General features: G+C 52.3%; 2 protein-coding genes across 7 annotated transcripts in view; both read right to left on the minus strand.

Annotated features, from left to right (window-relative positions):
* The window catches only part of DDC (dopa decarboxylase), an 80,729-nt gene extending 80,270 nt beyond the window's left edge, over positions 1-459 (minus strand). Inside the window, exon 1 of the mRNA XM_030307678.1 lies at positions 335-459. The gene's annotated coding sequence lies outside the window, so the exon portion shown is untranslated. The remainder of the gene's footprint in view (positions 1-334) is intronic.
* A 12,233-nt stretch (positions 460-12,692) lies between these two features.
* The window catches only part of GRB10 (growth factor receptor bound protein 10), a 183,226-nt gene continuing 178,488 nt past the window's right edge, over positions 12,693-17,430 (minus strand). For 5 of the 6 annotated variants that reach the window (XM_030307673.1, XM_030307672.1, XM_030307676.1 and 2 more), the window contains one exon: positions 12,693-15,635. In XM_030307673.1, the coding sequence (XP_030163533.1) occupies positions 15,489-15,635 (147 nt within the window). In that variant the 3' untranslated portion in view covers positions 12,693-15,488. The remainder of the gene's footprint in view (positions 15,636-17,430) is intronic. The other variant, XR_003967084.1, reaches the window with a different exon arrangement.

A 17,430-nucleotide genomic window follows, 5' to 3' on the forward strand; every position in this document is an offset into this window, starting at 1 on the left:
AAAGCACATGGGAAGCAGGGGTAAGGACAGGACGTTGCCCACATCTGTCCTGCTTTGGCTCCCGAGTGACAGGCAACAAATCATCCCCGGCACCTCCCTCGTCACACAGGAGCCGCACAAGTGACCGTGCACGCGTGAGCACCTCCTGTCAGCCCCCGTGTCACCGACAGCCCCACGAGACGCCAGCCTAAGAGCATTGGACCAACAGTGACTTCCAGTCCTCAGGGGAGTTAACCTCGGGCAAGCGGTCAGCACCTGGGGACCAAGAGTCGAGGTACAGATGTCGCCGTTTCCAACAATAATAATCCAGTGAAGTATGAAGCCAGGGACTTACTTGCTGAGAATCCTACTTCCTTCTGGGCTTATTCTTCATGAGACCCGCTGGCTCTGGGACAGATCACTCCGTGTAGCTTGAAATCCACAGGTTCCCTGTCCTTCCTTGTTCAGCCTGCTGTGCTGGTTAAACATTAATTCCTGCTGGTGATAAAGGTCACAGAAGTCTTGAGAAACCTCCAGGGAGGGCTCCCTTCCTCTACAGCCCTGAAGAGCTTGGATCCCTCTCACCACCGACTTAGCCCAGTCGCCAGATCCCTCCATTATCCCCAACAGCCCCAGTTTCAAGGTTTTGCCTCATCAGGTCGTCCCGTAAGGTCCAGCGTTGCAGCACGGGAAGCCTTCTCGGGGGCCCCCACATGGAGCCTGCATGCCCTAGCTCTTCCTTCCCCAACTGCTGAAACGATGGTGACGATGCAGAGGAGAATAATGCCACGGCCGAGATTGCGGCGGACGTACAGAAAAACCCCAGGCGAGAGGATTTTCTTGGGACAGAGAGCAGGGCTGAGAGGAGGCACGGAGAACATGCAGAGAAGGTCTGCAAGGAGCGTGGGGGCTGACCTTGGTGGCCACCCCGCAGGTGCTCTGGGCTCGGGGCTCCGGCAGGTACAAAGGGCCGAGGGGGTGTGAGGCCGCGTTTTGGGCCGTTCGTCGAGGACTGGGCACACACAGGGAGGACAGGACGGTTGTGGCTCGAGGAGCTTGTCACAGGCTGGAGAAGGGAAGAGGTCTCCGTGTCCCGTCCCTGGAGGCAGGGTCAGCCCGGGGGGGGGTGGGGGGGCGGGGACCCAGCATTCTGTTCGTGGTCAGTGAGGCTCAGCAGAGTGACACTGAGAAGATCCCAAACCGGTACAAGAGCCACTGGAGGAAAGGAAGGAGAGGGAGGGGCCACGTGGGTCCTACAGGGACGCCCACTCACTGCTTCATGTGCAGCCTGACGTCAGCTGACACCGTAGAAGTAACCGTCCTTGTAGGGGAAGAGTGAGGGAAGGGCTCCCTCTGGGGAACGGCATCTGTGAAGGTGCTGAGGCTAGAAAGAGTATCTCGAGCCCTGAAAGAAGTCCCTCCCCCCCCACCCCGCAAGGACCACACAAAGCAGGGGGTCTTTTGAGCCACGGTTCATAATTTGTACTTCCTCCAACTGCGACAGAAGGCACTGAAGCGTTTCTGGAAAGTCTGACCTTAGCTTGTGTACATCTGAGTTAAGATCACTCTGGCCCTCGTGTGCAAAATGGACCAGCGGGACGAGAGTAAAACCTGTCTCTACGCTCCTGATTTGCAGGAAGGAGCAGAAACCCAAGGAACACGGTGGGAGTTGGGGTGGGCTGGGGGAGGGAAGGGAGTTGTGTGTGTGCACACATGTGCGTGTGTGCTTGTGCAAGTGTGTTCTTGTGCGTGCGTGCTTGTGCATGTGCATGCTTGTGCACATGTACTTGTGCAAGTGTATGTGTGTGTGCGTGCATGCATGCGTATTCGTCCATGTGCGCGTGGACTTGTCCATGTGTTCACGTGCATCTGCACGTGTGCTTGTGCATGTGTCTGTGTGTGTCTGTGTGCACTTGTGCATGTGTGTGTGTGCATGTTCACGTGCACCTGCATGTGTGTGCATATGTGTGTACTTGTGCATGCGTGTGTGCGTGTGCCTGTGCATGTGTGTGCACGTGTGTGTTCATGTGCATCTACATGTGTGTGCACATGTGCACACGCACGCGTGGGTGTCAGGAGGCTGCTGGGAAGAGGACACGTCAGGAATCAGGATGAGTTCACAGACCTGAGGCCACTGGGTGGACGGTGATTCTCGTGGACTGGGAAAAAGTGCCCAGTGGGGGGCCAGCTTAGCCGGCCAGAGACAGAGTTTGGCTTGGGAATTAAATTCTAGACACCACACACACACACACACACACACACACACACACTCACACACAGACACAGAGCATTCGGTGGAGATGTCCAGGGAACTTTTCCAGGTAGGGGTCTGATGTCACAGAAGCAGTCCAGACAGGACATGTAGTTACGAGTGGACAGAGTGGTTTAAACGGTACTTGAAGCAACAAGACTGGATAAAAGCACCCAAAGAGAGAGCGCACGCACACGCACACGCACACACGTGAGGGAGAAGGGTGCACAAGTTCCCAAGTTACAGGAAGACAGAGATGTGGCAATGTCACTTTCAGCAAGCTTCTCCACCAGGAGACAAACGTACAAGGGATTTAGGTGACAGGTGAAAAATTCTTGTTGAGCAGGGATCAGCCCAGAATTTTGGTCAGATGACCTCAGGGCACCTCCTTCCCCACCGGTGCCTACCTGCCAACACACGACCCTGGGGTTTATTTTGTGCCTTCCTGCTGGCCGACCTGACCAACCGGCCAGCCATCATCTCGGACAAATCTGCCATGATGATCACTCTGTGACCTGAAGACTCCTTGGGCACAGATCCCCCCCATTCTTGATTTTTGTTTAACCACACAAGCAATTTCACTTGGTAGTCCCTGGGGACAGAATGTCTGTGATCTGTTCTGGATACATGGCTATGACTCACCCTTATTCTCCAACACCTCCTCCGGGGGGTCCCCCAGCACCACCACCCCCACCGCCTCTAGGGCTACAGAAGCCGGTCTCATGGGAGGTGGGCTGCAGAGATCTACTCATCTTGCACCCACCCAGGACACACTTTGGTCTGTAAGCCTCCCTCTTAGACCATTTCTGGTCATACTGGACCGGATGGCCTTTTCCCTCCGTCTCAAGGCTCCTTCAGCTTAAGGAAATCTGCATATGATTTTCTTTCATGGGACACCGTCCCTTCCCTTGATCAATATCTCTCTTCAGATGTGTGTCTTAGCCAGGTGGCAGAACCTTCTACATCCTAAGGACATTCTACTGATCTCCACACACAGGGCACGTCAGTTCTCCGTACAGAAGTCATCTGACAATGCTCCCCAAACTGGCGAACGTCCCTCGAGGAAACGAGAGCAAAAACGAACACTTTCATCCATAATCCTACTGCAGACAGAGCGCTGATGTCAACATGGGGAGTCGACATTAGCCTCCGAGTTTTCGGTGTCTGCAAATGTGTTAACCGGAGGGCGGCAAAACCGCGTATGCTTTTCGCAACCTGCTTTCCGCCACTTGACAAGATACCATAACCACGTGAAACCAGTTCTCCCGACATTATTTTTGAAATCATCATCTCCTCTCATCTTGCTGTCTCTTGAGCTTGTTGCTGTTCTGAATCGTCCATTCAGTTACATGGTGGTGCCTCACTATGTAAACGTTCTCGCTTAATGAAGAATTGGGATAATTCGAAGGACAAGAGTTCCCTTATCAGTTTTCCCTAAAAAAAAAAAAAAAAATTCCGTGCTTTCACATATTTCTCTTTGGAGAGGAACTCTCAAATCATTTGTTGGTACACTAAAAAATCGTGGTGAGGGGCGCCTGGGCGGCTCAGTTGGTTAAGCGTCTGACTCCTTATTTCGGCTCCGGTCATGATCTCACGAATCGTGGGTTCCGCAGCAGGCTTTGTGCTGACAGAGCAAAGACTGCTTGGGATTATCTTTCTCTCCGTCTCTCTCTCTCTCTCTCTCTCTCTCTCTCTCTCTCTCTCCCCCCCCTCCTGCCTGCTATCTCTCTCAAAATAAATTTTAAAAACTTACACTAAGAAACATCACGGTGAGATGCGGGTTGGAAGAATACTAACACCTAATGTTGTGGAGAACTGGCCCCCGGGAATGGAAGTCTTCCTGTCCAGACTAACTTCGATCCTGTCTCATGTGAGTCTGGAGTCCCTCCAGCACCAGTAGTTTATTTTGTGGGTGACCGTACAGAACCCCAGGAAGGGCAAAGGAGGTCAGTACAGGGCCCGTTTTCACACCGGTCACCAGTGTGCACAGCTCGAGCTGAAATGTGCCTTTGGGACTCCAGAAGCCGGTACAAGACATTCCCCTGGTGGGGGGGGGGGGGTCGTTCCCCCTGAACACCCCTCACATCTGCAGAGCCAGCGCTGGTGATCGGGGACAGCCCATGGCAGAGTCACGGGCGTCGGCAGCTGTGTGCTGAGAGAGGTACTAAGTCGTGGACGGCATCTGGCATCGTCCCTCCACAAAGTCTTGTATTTACGTGTCTGCTTTGGAGGTGTGTTCACAGGAGGATGTAAATCTCAGGTAGTTGTCATTCTGCCACCCGAACTCATGAGTTTCAAGAGAACGCGTTTTCAACTTCACGCCGCAGCTCGGAGCTCAAGAGCCCGTTCAGGAGAGGCAGTCCTCTCCCAGTGAGTGGCAAGTCGCGTGTCCACTGTGACGTTCGCTACAGAGTGACAGTGTCCTTGAAGTGAGCGCACAGGTGTGCATTGACATGGAGAAGCACCTTTAACAAGACGCCTGACTTGGTAAAAGAAAACACGCATCCGAAGAAAGGTGTCTGTCAAAGGAAAGCTTGCCTGGCAAGGGAGCACAAAGTAACCAGTCAGAATGTGTGTTGGCAGAGGACCCACCTACAGGGGGTGGGGCGGGGAACAGGTGCCCTGACCCTGCAGCTGGAGGGCCTGGTCCAGTGGCTCATGAGTCACCATCGTTGTTAAGAGCTGCATATGGTGGGGGTACTGGCTCCAGAGATCATCCCGCCAGGATCGCGGGCTGATTCTATCCCAGCAAGAACCTTGTACTACTCAGTTGAGTTCAGGCACACTTGTCCAAGGCCGCCACGATGCCCACAAGCTTTCAGCTGCTGCTTCCAGACGGAACCGGGCACGCACGTCCACTTGGGCAGCTCTGTGACATTTCTGCGACGCACAGCTTCCTGCCCCTCTAGCATGAGTGGTTTGAGGCATGACCATCGAATTCTAAGCCCAGAAGTGGCCGAGCTACATGTAGAGAGCAGTTGGCCACTGCCATCTCCTGATGAGATAGGGCAGCAGACCCACGCCAGTCTCCCCAGTGGATGATCTCCTTGGGTGATGCAGTTCCACATCGCCAATGTTTGGCCTTTCGAGTTAGGGTTATGGTTGTCTGGGTCCCAGGTGACCCTCTGATAGGAAGAGTTACATGTCAGAACCAATGTTGAGTTTTCCTGGAAAAGCCACTTAGCTTAGGAGCTGGTGAGAAGATCAGTTTTGTGTTTTTTTGCAGAGCAGAGGGTTTTTTATTTATATTTCTTGAGAGAGAGAGAGAGAGAGAGAGAGAGAGAGATGGAGGGGCAGAGGGAGAGAGAATCCCAAGCAGGCTCCACACTGTGTGGAGCCCAACGCAGGGCTTGATCTCACAACCCTGAGATCATGACCTGAGCCAAAATCAGGAGTCAGACTCTCAACCAGCTGAGCCACCCAGGCACTCCAAAAGTGTTTTAAATGTCATTGAAGTCTAGCTTGTCGATTCTTACCTTCACGGATCTCACCTTTGCTGCCGTAGCTAGGAAGTCATTACCAAATTCTATATTCATCTGGATTTTCTCCTATGCTACCTTTCAGGGGTTTTATAGTTTTGCATTTTATATTCAGGTCTGTGGTCCCCGTGAGTTAGCGCTTGGGAAGGGTGTGGGGACTGGGTCTAGATTTGCTGTTTTGCACATGGACGTCTGCTTGTTCCATCAAAAACAGTTGAAGGGACCATCTTTGCTCTACTGTGTTGCTTTTGTTCCTTTGTCAAAGATCAGTTGATTATATATATATTTTTTTTAATTTTTTATTTTTTATTTATTTTTGAGAGAGAGAGAGTGTGTGAGCAGAGGAGGTGCAGAGAGAGAGAAACACAGAATCTGAAGCAGGCTCCAGGCTCTGAGCTGTCAGCACAGAGCCCGACACGGGGCTCGAACCCACAAACCGCGAGATCATGACCTGAGCCATAGTTGGACGCTCAACCCACTGAGCACCCCCAGGCGCCCCAAGATCAGTTGATGATATTGATGGGGGGGGTCTACTTCTGGGTGCTCTGTTGTGTTCCATCGATCTCTCTGTTCTTTCCCCAATAATACAGTCTTGATTTGCTGTAACTTCAAAGTAGGGGTCGGACATGGGTGGTGTAAATCCTTCAACTCTGTACTTTTCTCCAGCCCCGGTTTTCAAATCACTGTTGGATCCCGAAATCACTCTTGAAGGTGTCATGGCCAGCATTTTAAAAGATGAAGTAGAATCCAATCAGAAAGAGAGGTGTTGCACTGGAGAAGGGAAACACTATTTTCCAAAACTTCTGTTTCAATTACAGTAAAACCTCGGACTGCGACGAACTTGTTCTGCGAGGGTTCTGCAAGAGGAGTAACCATTTTAACTTGATAAACGAGCGATGTCTTGCAACACGGGTCGCATGTGACACCGAACGCCACATGATCACAACTGAGCCACTGCTTCTGGAAATTCGCTTTGATTTACAAGTGATTTGGATGACAAGCGTGTTTCCGGAATGAATTATGCTTGCAAACCAAGGTTTAACTGTATGTGTGTGGGCGCACCCCGGCACATGATGAATGCATTTCTTACCGTAGTTCGTAGTCAAAGCTTCAAAAGCCACTACGGATAATCTCTTTCCAGAGGAATAAAAGAGGTCAAGACTTGGAAAATCCGAAATTGAGGGGGATACAATGAGCACAGAGAGTTAGAGAAGGCAACCCTGACTAGCAACCTGCTATTCCTATTTTTATTTTTTATTGAATTAAAAAAAAATGATATTCACACGTTCCTTAGCTATTTGTGGTTTTCCTTCCATGAATTTCTCGCTTCCATTAAAAAATCTTTTCTAATGTTTATTTTTGAGAGAGAGACAGAGCAAGCAGGGAAGATCAGAGAGAGAGGGAGACATGGAATCCGAAGCGGGCTCCAGGCTCGGAGCCGTCAGCACAGAGCCCGACACGGGACTCGAACCCACGAACCGTGAGATCGTGACCTGAGCCGAAGGCGGACGCTTCACTGACTGAGCCCCCCGGGCGCCCCTCTTGCTTCCATTTCCGTATTATTTCCAGCTGGTGAGTGACAAGGCCGTGGCCTGGGAGGGGCGCCTGGCACGCCAGCGTGGGGCCCCATGGCCCAGCGCCCTTCAGCGGCTCCGACGGCTGAGCAGACTATGTGATCCCCTCTTCCGCTTGCAAACGGACGACAGGCGCGCTAATGTGTGACGGTGGCACTCTCCTGTCTGAGCCTCCCCTGGGAGGTGGACAGAGTCTGTGTGGGTGGCCCGTCTTCCAGAGGGGACGGATGACAGAAGCTCTCAGCGGGGACAACGCGAGAGTCCCCTGCCTTGCGCTTGTTCCAGCCCTAAGCCTCCTTTTACAGGTGTGTTAAATGATTACCCAAGGTCTGCTGCTACAGCATAGCAGAGGGCACAAGCCTGTTCTCTTGAAAGCCTCCAGAATCCCCCTTCCCAATGGGAGCTGTTCCCGGACACGTGGTGCCTGGTACCAGGCACATTCACGGAACCCACTAAACCCGAACCCCTAGGAGGGAGGCCAGGAATGCCCCTGTACCCATGCCTGAAGGTACCCATTTGGGAGAGAAGGGTCAGACGGTAAGTTTGGCGTAGTTTGTGGCATCTAATTTTTTTTTTTTTTTAATTTTTGCGAGAGAGAGAGAGAGCGAGCCAGCAGGGGAGGAGCAGAGAGAGCGGGGGAGAGAGAATCCCAAGCGGGCTCCGTGTCGTCAGCGCAGAGCCTGATGCGGGGCTCAAACCCACAAAACCGTGAGATCGTGACCTGAGCCGAAGTCAAGAGTCAGACGCTTAACCAACTGAGCCACCCAGGCGCCCCTCGTGGAGTCTAAGATTCTAGCAGGACTGAGACTTAAACAGCACTAACGTGGATCACCTAGGTTCAAAGTCACCCCAGGGAAAAGCCTCAGCCAGCTCAGAAATACGGTGCAGTCATATTTTGTACAAAACTGCAAGAGTGCAGTAACAAAATACCAATACCACTTTACTTGCTTCGCACAAAATAAAAAACAAGGCAAGCCCCCTCCCTCTAATGTAAAAATGTGCCAAGAATGGCCTACTTTTGGAACTGGTGGGCTGGGAGAAGCCCCACGGTGCTCCCTTCAGGATGGCCTGCCTTCGCTCACAAACAGGGACTCGTTTTGTCCAGGGAGGGACTCGTTCTGAATTCTGTAAAGCCATCAAGAATGATCCATGTTTGCAACATGATTGCTCATGCGAAACCATCTCTCAAGAAGCCCTACACGTCCTGTTCTTGACTCCTACGGGGACAGAGGTCACCACCTCTTCAGATGAGTAGCAGTGTGGTTTCTGCTTGCACCAAGGGCCCTTGTGTTCAAACACACACTTTATATTTAGGCACTAAAATTACACTCAGTCTGGGGGGATAGTCACTGATGGAGTAACTTAGGCCATAGCAAATGAAACTCTCCCAGCGCTGGCTCACTCCAGAGTGGTACCAGATGGTCTGGGTTAATACCAGATTGGGAAGTCCTTTACCTCCGGGGGTGTGCGATGGAGGACGGGCCAAGCAGACACCGCTAAGTTCTATACACGATACACGTGTGTGACGCGAAATTACTCCGAGTTATAACTGGAAAGCAAGGTGGGCCAGAGCCGAATGAAGGCCGTGGACAGCGTCATCCTGGTGTAGCACAAGGGAAGCTCGTGTGTCTTCCGCGGGGGTTGAGGCACAGGTGTGACTTCGGCGGGGGTGCCCTTAGCCTTGGGTCTGAGGTTGAGTTTTGCCAATTCAGAGCATCAACCGGACACAAGAGACTGACTCGAAAGTGGACCCTCCTTGGTCTCGTCATCCACGGCCACTTGTGTAACGTAAGTGTTTGCTATCAGTCATCCAGACCAGCGCTGCCCGCCAGAACTTTCTGCAATGATGGCGACGTTCTGTGTCCGCATGGATCATCATGGCGGCCCCTAGCCACTTGTGGCTGTTGAGCGCTTAATATGTGGCCAGGGCCACCTGGAACGGAACTTTTCATTTTATTTTTATGAATTAGAATTAAAATTTAAATAGGTGTGCGTACTTAGTGGTAGCATATTGGACTGCACACACTAGAAAACACCACGCTCTCTGTCTACCTGTGGTCACCCCCACGTTCATCCTTCACCCACGCATCTCCCAGCTGGACTCTGGGCCTCCATTAAAAAAAAATTTTTTTTTAAATGTTTATTTATTTTTGAAGGAGAGAGACAGACAGAGTGTGAACAGGGGAGGGGCGGAGAGAGAGGGAGACACAGAATCTGAAGCAGGCTCCAGGCTCCGAGCTGTCAGCACAGAGCCCGACGTGGGGCTCGAACCCATGAACCGCGAGATCACAACCTGAGCGGAAGTCGGACGCTTAACGGAATGAGCTACCCAGGTGCCCCTGGACTCTGTGCCTCCTTGAGCACTGTGTGACACAGCTCCCATAGACAATGAGGTGTGTGTGTGTGTGTGTGTGTGTGTGTCTGTGTGTGTGTGTGTGTGTGTGTCTGAGTATACAGTTACCATAGAGCTTTTCTTCTCTAAGAGGATTTGTCATTCTTATTTCAAATAACCAAATTCCCTGATTCTCCAAAATGACATTGTGGTAATTTGCCGTAGACCAACCAAGGAAAAAAAAATTCTTCTGCAAATTAATGTATCGTTTTAGGAGATTTCTCTGGAAGGCGTGCGGGCCCAGAGGCAGAGAGAAGAGTTAGCTGTATCAACTTCAGCGGCTTGTTGTCATGGTCGTGGAATTCACACACTTACTACGTATTCGTTTTTGTCCTCTGGTCTCAAACACAACCCGTGTCTTCTTCCCCACACCAACTTCCTATAAATGGGAGTCCAAGAAGAACTCACCTTACTCCGAGAAGCAGCACCAATGCTCCATGAAGAGACCCAAAGATAAAGGGAGAAAATGACAGGAAAAACATCAAACAGTAAAGAGCGCTCACTGGAAAAACACTGCCACAGGCTAGATTGAAATTGCAACCACATATAATATAAACTTAAAAAGAAATCAAGCAATCAGATCACAGAAGCTCAAAGCAGAGACGCACGCATTCAAGGAGTATATTCAAGGCAAGGGACACGGCTCTAAACACGAGCAAGAGAGAGGCGCCTGGGCGGCTTGACCGGTTAAGCGTCCAACTCTTGATTTCGGCTTGGGTCGTGATCTCACAGTTCATGGGTTCGAGCCCCGTATGGGGTTCCCCGCGCTGACATCGTGGAGCCTGCTTGGGATTCTCTCTCTCCCTCTGTGCTCCCCCCCCCCCCCCCGCTCATGCTCTCTCTTTCTCTCTCTCAAAATAAACAAATGTTAAGGAGAAGCGGGAGGGCCATACACAGACTTCCTGGCGGTGGAGTCTGCATGGAGGCAGCAAGAGAAGGGATCCCACAGAAACATCCTACGTGACCCGGAGGACATGTTGGAGCCACAGTAGATAAGCCAAAGGGAAGTGAGTTAAGAGGGTTTGAGAAAAAGCAAAGGTATCGGAATGCAGGTCAAGGGGACCCAACACACACATAATTGCTGTCTTTGAAAAAAGACCTGCCCTGTGCAGTGACGGGACAAAAATATACACAGATGTAATTCAGGAAACATTTCCAGAGATCAAACAAGATTTTGATGTATCTACAGAGGGAAAGCGCACACTCTCTCCTGGGGGTGGCGGATGACACTTACCAATCAATGTCAACCCCGCGCTTATTCTAGGCTTCCCAGAAAGGGTCACTAGGGTTCCCTCCGGTGCCCCATGTGTCTTGGAGTGCCCTCTGCTGGCCATGCTGAGACTTGCAGCCACGGATGTCCGTCTGTGGTCTTTGCCACCCCAGGTGAGCGGCCCCGTCGTCTACTGTGGATTGACAGACAAAGCCTAACCCTGCAAAATGATTGAGGCTTCATGTGTTTCCTGCCCTTCTTGTTAATGTACAGCTTCCGGTATGAGATGGGGGGGGGGGATACTGAGTTTACCCTTTGAAAACCCAAAGCTGTAAGACAGTTTACTTTTGACAGTTAACAAGCTCATGTTTTGTTTTGTTTTTCTTTTAATCATTAAAATCCCTTCCTGTGGCTTTAGTCATCACTCAAAATATGTTTTAAAAACCAATAACAAACTCGACCCAGATCAAGTTGGCCCTTTGGCCCACCTGTTCATCTCCTGATGGCTTACATCATCTTCTTTGGAGGGACCATGAAATCCACATCTCAGACCCCGGCCGGGTGGTTCCTCCCCTACCTTGGGCTCTGGGTGGACGGAAACAGGAGGTTCTTCCTTGCCATGGTGCCCCCACACCCCCACTCCAGCACACTCTGGTGTCACGGCACCTAGCAGCCTGGTCCAGTCTCCCTCTCTGCCCCCCTCCACGTGCCCCCTCCCCCCACCCGTCTGATTCTCGTCTCCCGCACTATGGACACACCCCAGCCCACAACACAGACTCCCCACACCTGATCACGCCCCAGGCCCACCGTGATCGTGTCACACACACCCGTCTCACGAGCACACCAAGATCAAATCCTTCCTACTACTCTTCCTCCCGAGACGGGCCTGCCTCATAGGGGACGAGCAGAAATCAGGGACCCGGATTCTGAAAACAAATGACAGGGGATCAAATGCCACAGCTGTGCCCCTGCTGGTGGACAAGCCTGGCTCGTGACAGTATTCCCTCACTCTCTGCCCGGGGTGGGACGGGAGGCGGTGAGTCAGGCCTGAGTACGGGTAAGGGGTACACCCACCGGGGTCCCTCAAGTGAGGTCCTGGGGCAGCAGAGACCCGGGGCATTCGTTCCCTTGATCTTTCTACGAACTTCTTTTTTTTAAAAATTTTTTTTTTTAATGTTTTTATTTATTTTTGAGACAGAGAGAGGCAGGGCATGAGCAGGGGAGGGGCAGAGAGAGAGGGAGACACAGATCTGAAGCAGGCTCCAGGCTCTGCGCTGTCAGCACAGAGCCCGACGCGGGGCTTGAACTCACGGACTGTGAGATCATGACCTGAGCCGAAGCCGGACGCTTAACCGACTGAGCCACCCAGGCGCCCCATACGAACTTCTTATTTGACTAGAAAACCCAGCTCTGTCCCACCACAGCGGGAACAAAGCCACTGGATTTCTCAGAGGCAAACATCCATGAGTCTCTTGAGGTGTCTGCAAAACCTGCGTGGAGATCAGACTACCTCCGAAGCACCCGAGGCGTGCGATTCTGCGGTGTGGGTGCAGGGGGAAGAGGCCGTTGAGAGGATCCTGGCACCAACACGGAGGCACCTGGCCTGTGTCACCGGAGTCCAGAGTCTCTCAACAGGGCCATGAGGGCTCGTGCGTCACACGTCAATTCCTTTCCAACTCGTGTTTAACCAGCGCCAAGAAGCACACTGCTGGTAGTCTATGTGATTTCCAAAGGTTTTTAGGGGCTGCCCAGCTGGAGGGTTTCAAAACACAGAAACAGACAGACACACGAGCCGTGGAAAATGAAGAACGCTACAGTAATGTTTATTTCTAATTACAAGAAACAGAACGTCAAGTCCCTTATTTGTACAAAAATACCTGAACGTTTACAATTAGGTTCACAAGCCGCAGAGCTATGTACAGAAAGGAGCAAAGCATGTGGAATAAAGGTTTTGTCCCTGAACCCTTTCTGCATTCCCTGAAAATGTTTACAGGTCAGACCACTGCTTGTGCTGTGACATCGCCATCCACCGCGAGCAGGTCCCGCCCCGCAAAGGTGAGTCTCTTGGTCAAACCGTCAGGTATTAAGTGCAGAAAAGAGAGGACCAAACAGCTAGACTGAGGCACGTATTTCTTCACGGTTTAGCGAACAAAACAACATTCTAGAACTTAACGACCAAAGGGAACAGAGCTCACCCATGAACCTTGAATCCCCGAGGCATTTGGTATTTCCTTCCCAACAAAATCCAGGTTGCTATGTGGGGTTTTCGACTTCGGAGAGGAAAATCACAGGCAGAGAGATTAAAAAGTCAACAGGCTCTAAAATGACCCTGAGCTGTCCCGTTTACATTCATGTCATCTAAATATAAAAATAAAAGTTGAACGTCCTTCAGCCCCTGAGTGGCTGGGCCGGACGCCCACATCCTTGAGGGACCGGCTGCTTTCGGGGGGGGAACTCCCAGCCACCAGGCCCAGCAGTGAGACAGCTGCAGACTGGGGGGTGGGGGTCCCACCCTCCAGCACTTGACCGCGGCCAGGGAGGTCCAAAAGACTACGTCAAACCGGCGACACACAGACTGTGCGTCAGAGGCCAGCTTTTGTCTTCCTTTTAAATAAAAGGCAGGTTTATAAATACAAAATGCTGTGGATGCTATCGGAGAGGGCCGTGAGAGTCTCGTCTTACTGGTCTATGCAAAGAGAAAAAAAAAAAAGGAAAAAGAAATCATAGACCTTTTTTAAGGTTCGGCTTCCAACCGGTGAAAAGAAAAATGTCGAACTGTGCGAATAAAGAGCCGATCCAAGGTGAAGGGCCCCGGAAGCTCGCCGCCAGGTAGGACTTGAGAATTACCTACTTGTCAATAGTCTGAAAGACAGAAGTGGCCACAGAAAGAAGAGAATGCAGCTGAGCGTTTATGGGTCAAAACGTTTTACCACAAAGTCTGTATTTGTGTAAGTAGACGTTTCACGGAAGACGAGTAGAGTGAGACCTGTAAAGTGAAATACAGTGTTTCTAGACCCTAGAGTTCCTTCGAGGGCATCTGTGTCACTGAAGCCGGCCACATGTGTCCCACACCGTGGGCACGTTCCTCCAGGGTCATGGTGCTGGGTCAGGGCCAGGCCACCTAGTGGCTGGCACCCATCCAGAGGACCAGTCACGTGTGGTGACTGATCTCAGAAAAGGGGACCATTTTCACCACACTAGTCTGTACGCCTGTCAAGGGAGAACTTTCTGCTCTGCAGAGACCGAAGGGAAGGACACGGCCACTCTCACACCTGGTGACTCTGCTAAGGGGCGTGCGGAGGGACACTCCAGCCCCCCCACCCCCGTGTGACTCAGCCCCCCAGAGGGGTAAACAGGGTGCGTTGATAAGACTCTTCAATGCCTATGACTGCTGTGAGGTACTTCTGAGCGCCAGCCGTCTGAGGGGGAGCCCCCGCGTGCACCGGCTCAAGGGGGTTTTCAGCAGAATGGAGGCTATGGAGCGAAGACCTTTAAATGCCAGGCTGCAGACATGCCCTTTCCAATGTTTCCGTCTTTATCACCATGGAAACCCCCGGGCCACAGCGGGAAGTCAACCAAGTGCCATTTTCCTTTTAGATCCTTCAACCCCCGGGAGGGACAAGAGCCAGGAAGGGACCCAGCCACGGTGGGGGCGGGGGGGTGGTGGTTAAGAGTAAGGCAGCGATCGCCCTAGAACAGGCTGAAAGGGGGCCCCCAGCAGCCGGCCCTGGGTGCCAGGTGTGTCCCGGGGACGCTCCCTGCGTCCAGCTAAGGGGCCCACTGCCGTGTTGTGGAACAGAGCATTTTCCAAAACAAACAAACAAACAAACAAACAAACAAACCCAGGTCTCCTGAACTGTGGAGGACAGGACACACAGGTAACAGGTGTGCAGGACATCTGTGCATAGGGGAATGACCGACAGACGTGGTTGCCTGGGTCCACAAAACGTGCCAAATGCCTACCACAGGTGACACCTTTTATTTATTTTAAAAAAAGAAGCTCTTCAAGTATTCTGGGAGGGGCTGGGGGTGGTTTGTGACCTGGGAGCCGAATCCGCCCCCGGCAACTGCACAGGGCCGGCACCACCCTCCGGCAACAACCAGGGGGCGGGCCCCCCCGCAGCCAGTCTCTGGAGCCTGCGCACTGGACGCCACACCCCCTCTGACAGAGGCCGAGTACAATATTGAAAACAAAGAAGGAGTGCAAAAAGTGATCGATACAAAAAAAGTAAACATATCAGTTTTAATTGTCAAGATTATTCCAGGGCAAGAGTTCACTTCCAATTACTCGTCTCCGGTTCTGGTTCCGACGTGGCCCAGCCGAGACCATCGCTCCGGTTTCCTCTCCCACCTGCACCTGCTCTCCGGCGCCTCCCTGATCTCGCCGGTGCGGAGGGAGACGCTCCTGCCGGCTCCGCAGCAGCAAATCACCGTCCAGTCCAGCGACCGGTCCTTCCCGGGCGGCCGGCCCCGACGGACCCACCCCCCACCCCCCGCCCTCCCCAGGGTGCAGAACAACAGACGAGTGCTCTTCGCGACGTACATCCCCTTCCCTCGTTCCAGTGTCAGCTTCCTCCAGGCTCCGCCGAGAGTCAGTGTGAGGTCATAAGGCCACGCGGATGCAGTGGTGCCTCAGTTTGCAAGGCAGGACTCCTTTGTTGAGCTGGTAGAAGTCCACGAGCTGGATCAGGTCGGAGAACTTGGTGTTCCCGTCGTCAAGGCTGAAGTAGATCTGCCCGTCATCCTCGCACTACGGGGACACGAGAACACTCACCACGTTAGCGGCCGCCCCTCGGGGAACGCGGCGGCGCGAGTGTGGGATCACCACAAGGCGTCGCTGTAAGAGCAGCTGCGGAAAGCGCCTCCCCAATCCCCCGCGTGTTTGGTGGCTATTTTTTATCAAGGTGGGGGGTGGGGGGCACTCCGCGGTCCCTCCCACAGCGAACGACTTTCTTGACGCCAGGTTGAACTCTGCGAAGGTGACATTCAAGGACTGCAGAGCTCTGGGGCACATGGGGGAGGGGGGGGGCTCGGTGGCTTAGGCTCCGGCTCTTGATTTCAGCTCAGGTCATGATCTCTCAGTTGGGGAGTTCGGGCCCCCAATCGGGCTCTGTGCTAACCGTGCAGACCCCGCTCGGGATTCTCTCTCTCTCTCAATAAATATATATTTTTAAAAAGGCTGCAAGTGCTGTCATCCTCATGGAGCAAACTGGCTTGAAATGTCTCAGTGGTAAACCCAGAACCCCTTCTTGACTCCAAAATACTGCTGGATGCACAACACACCCCGTTTTCAAGCACAGGGGCTGCGGTCTTGTTGCTCTAAGTCTCAAGCTACCCTGATAACTTCTAGAATTTGGGGTTCTTTGGGCGAACGGCATTACCCACTCTGCCTGCCCGTAAGATACGTTTTCACTCGATTTTCGGTCTCAGGCAAAGAGAACGAGAACGCTGTGTCCACGACAGGAGGCAGCGGTAAACAGAACGAACCATGGACAAAGCACTTCTCCTTGGCTGACGATTCCCAGGTTTGCGCAGAATGCTTTATGGACTTGGGGAAGCCTGGCCTCAGAGCCAGACCCGGTCCCTTCCTCCCACTGGGGTCCAGGGCGAGCTGCTGGCAGCCCTCGGGCTCTCCTTGTCCTTATTTGTAGAACGAGGGCATCGAAACACAGCCAGAGGCGAGGGCACCATAGGACGTGCCCGGCCGGTGGCTTGCTCAGATCCACAAATACTACCCAGACGGCCCAGACCTTCTCCAGCCTGCGTTTCCTGCCTCCGTGTGACTCCTGGGATGCCAAAATCCTAGGCTCAGGCAAGCTTCGGAAACACCAGGCTCAACAGTGTGAAACAGATGCATTCGGTTATGTCGAGCCTTCTGGAACTTTCCGTGGCCGCCGGACTGTGAATCCCTGACAGGAAAAGACGTCATCCCCCTCTTTCGGCAGAATATTTCCTGGGTTTGGGCCCCACAGGAAACATTTCAGGAACGTTACTACCACCTGCAGAATCTATCACTTAATTATGTAAAACACCTAATGTCAATTTTGCATATAGTATCCCCAGCTGAATGGTGGCTTCATGGAGGTGCAGACAGCCGTCTCCCACAGAAGTGCTCAGTCATGAACTAGAATCTGAGCTTTGGAACACCAAAGAGAGACAGAACTTACACGTGAAAAATCTAACAAAAATTTTCTTTAAAAAAATGGTGCTGACGTATTTGGTAATGATGTTTTCAGAGCTGCTCAAAGGTAGACTCTTTTTTTGTTTCTTTTTAATGTTTATTTATTTTTGAGAGAGAGAGAGACGGAGAGTGAGCGGGGAGGAGCAGAAAGGGAGACACAGAATCTGAAGCAGGCTCCAGGCTCTGAACTGTCAGCACAGAGCCTGACGCGGGGCTCGAACTCACAAACCATAAATCGTGACCTGAGCCAAAGTCGGACGCTTAACCGACTGAGCCACCGAGGTGCTCCTGTTTTCTGATCCAAGGACCGAGTGAAAGTGCAATGCAACTTCTCGTTGGGGGCCATGTGACCACGGGTCAGTGT

The sequence above is a fragment of the Lynx canadensis genome, chromosome A2, assembly GCF_007474595.2.
Source record: "Lynx canadensis isolate LIC74 chromosome A2, mLynCan4.pri.v2, whole genome shotgun sequence".
Classification (NCBI taxonomy): Eukaryota; Metazoa; Chordata; class Mammalia; order Carnivora; family Felidae; genus Lynx; species Lynx canadensis.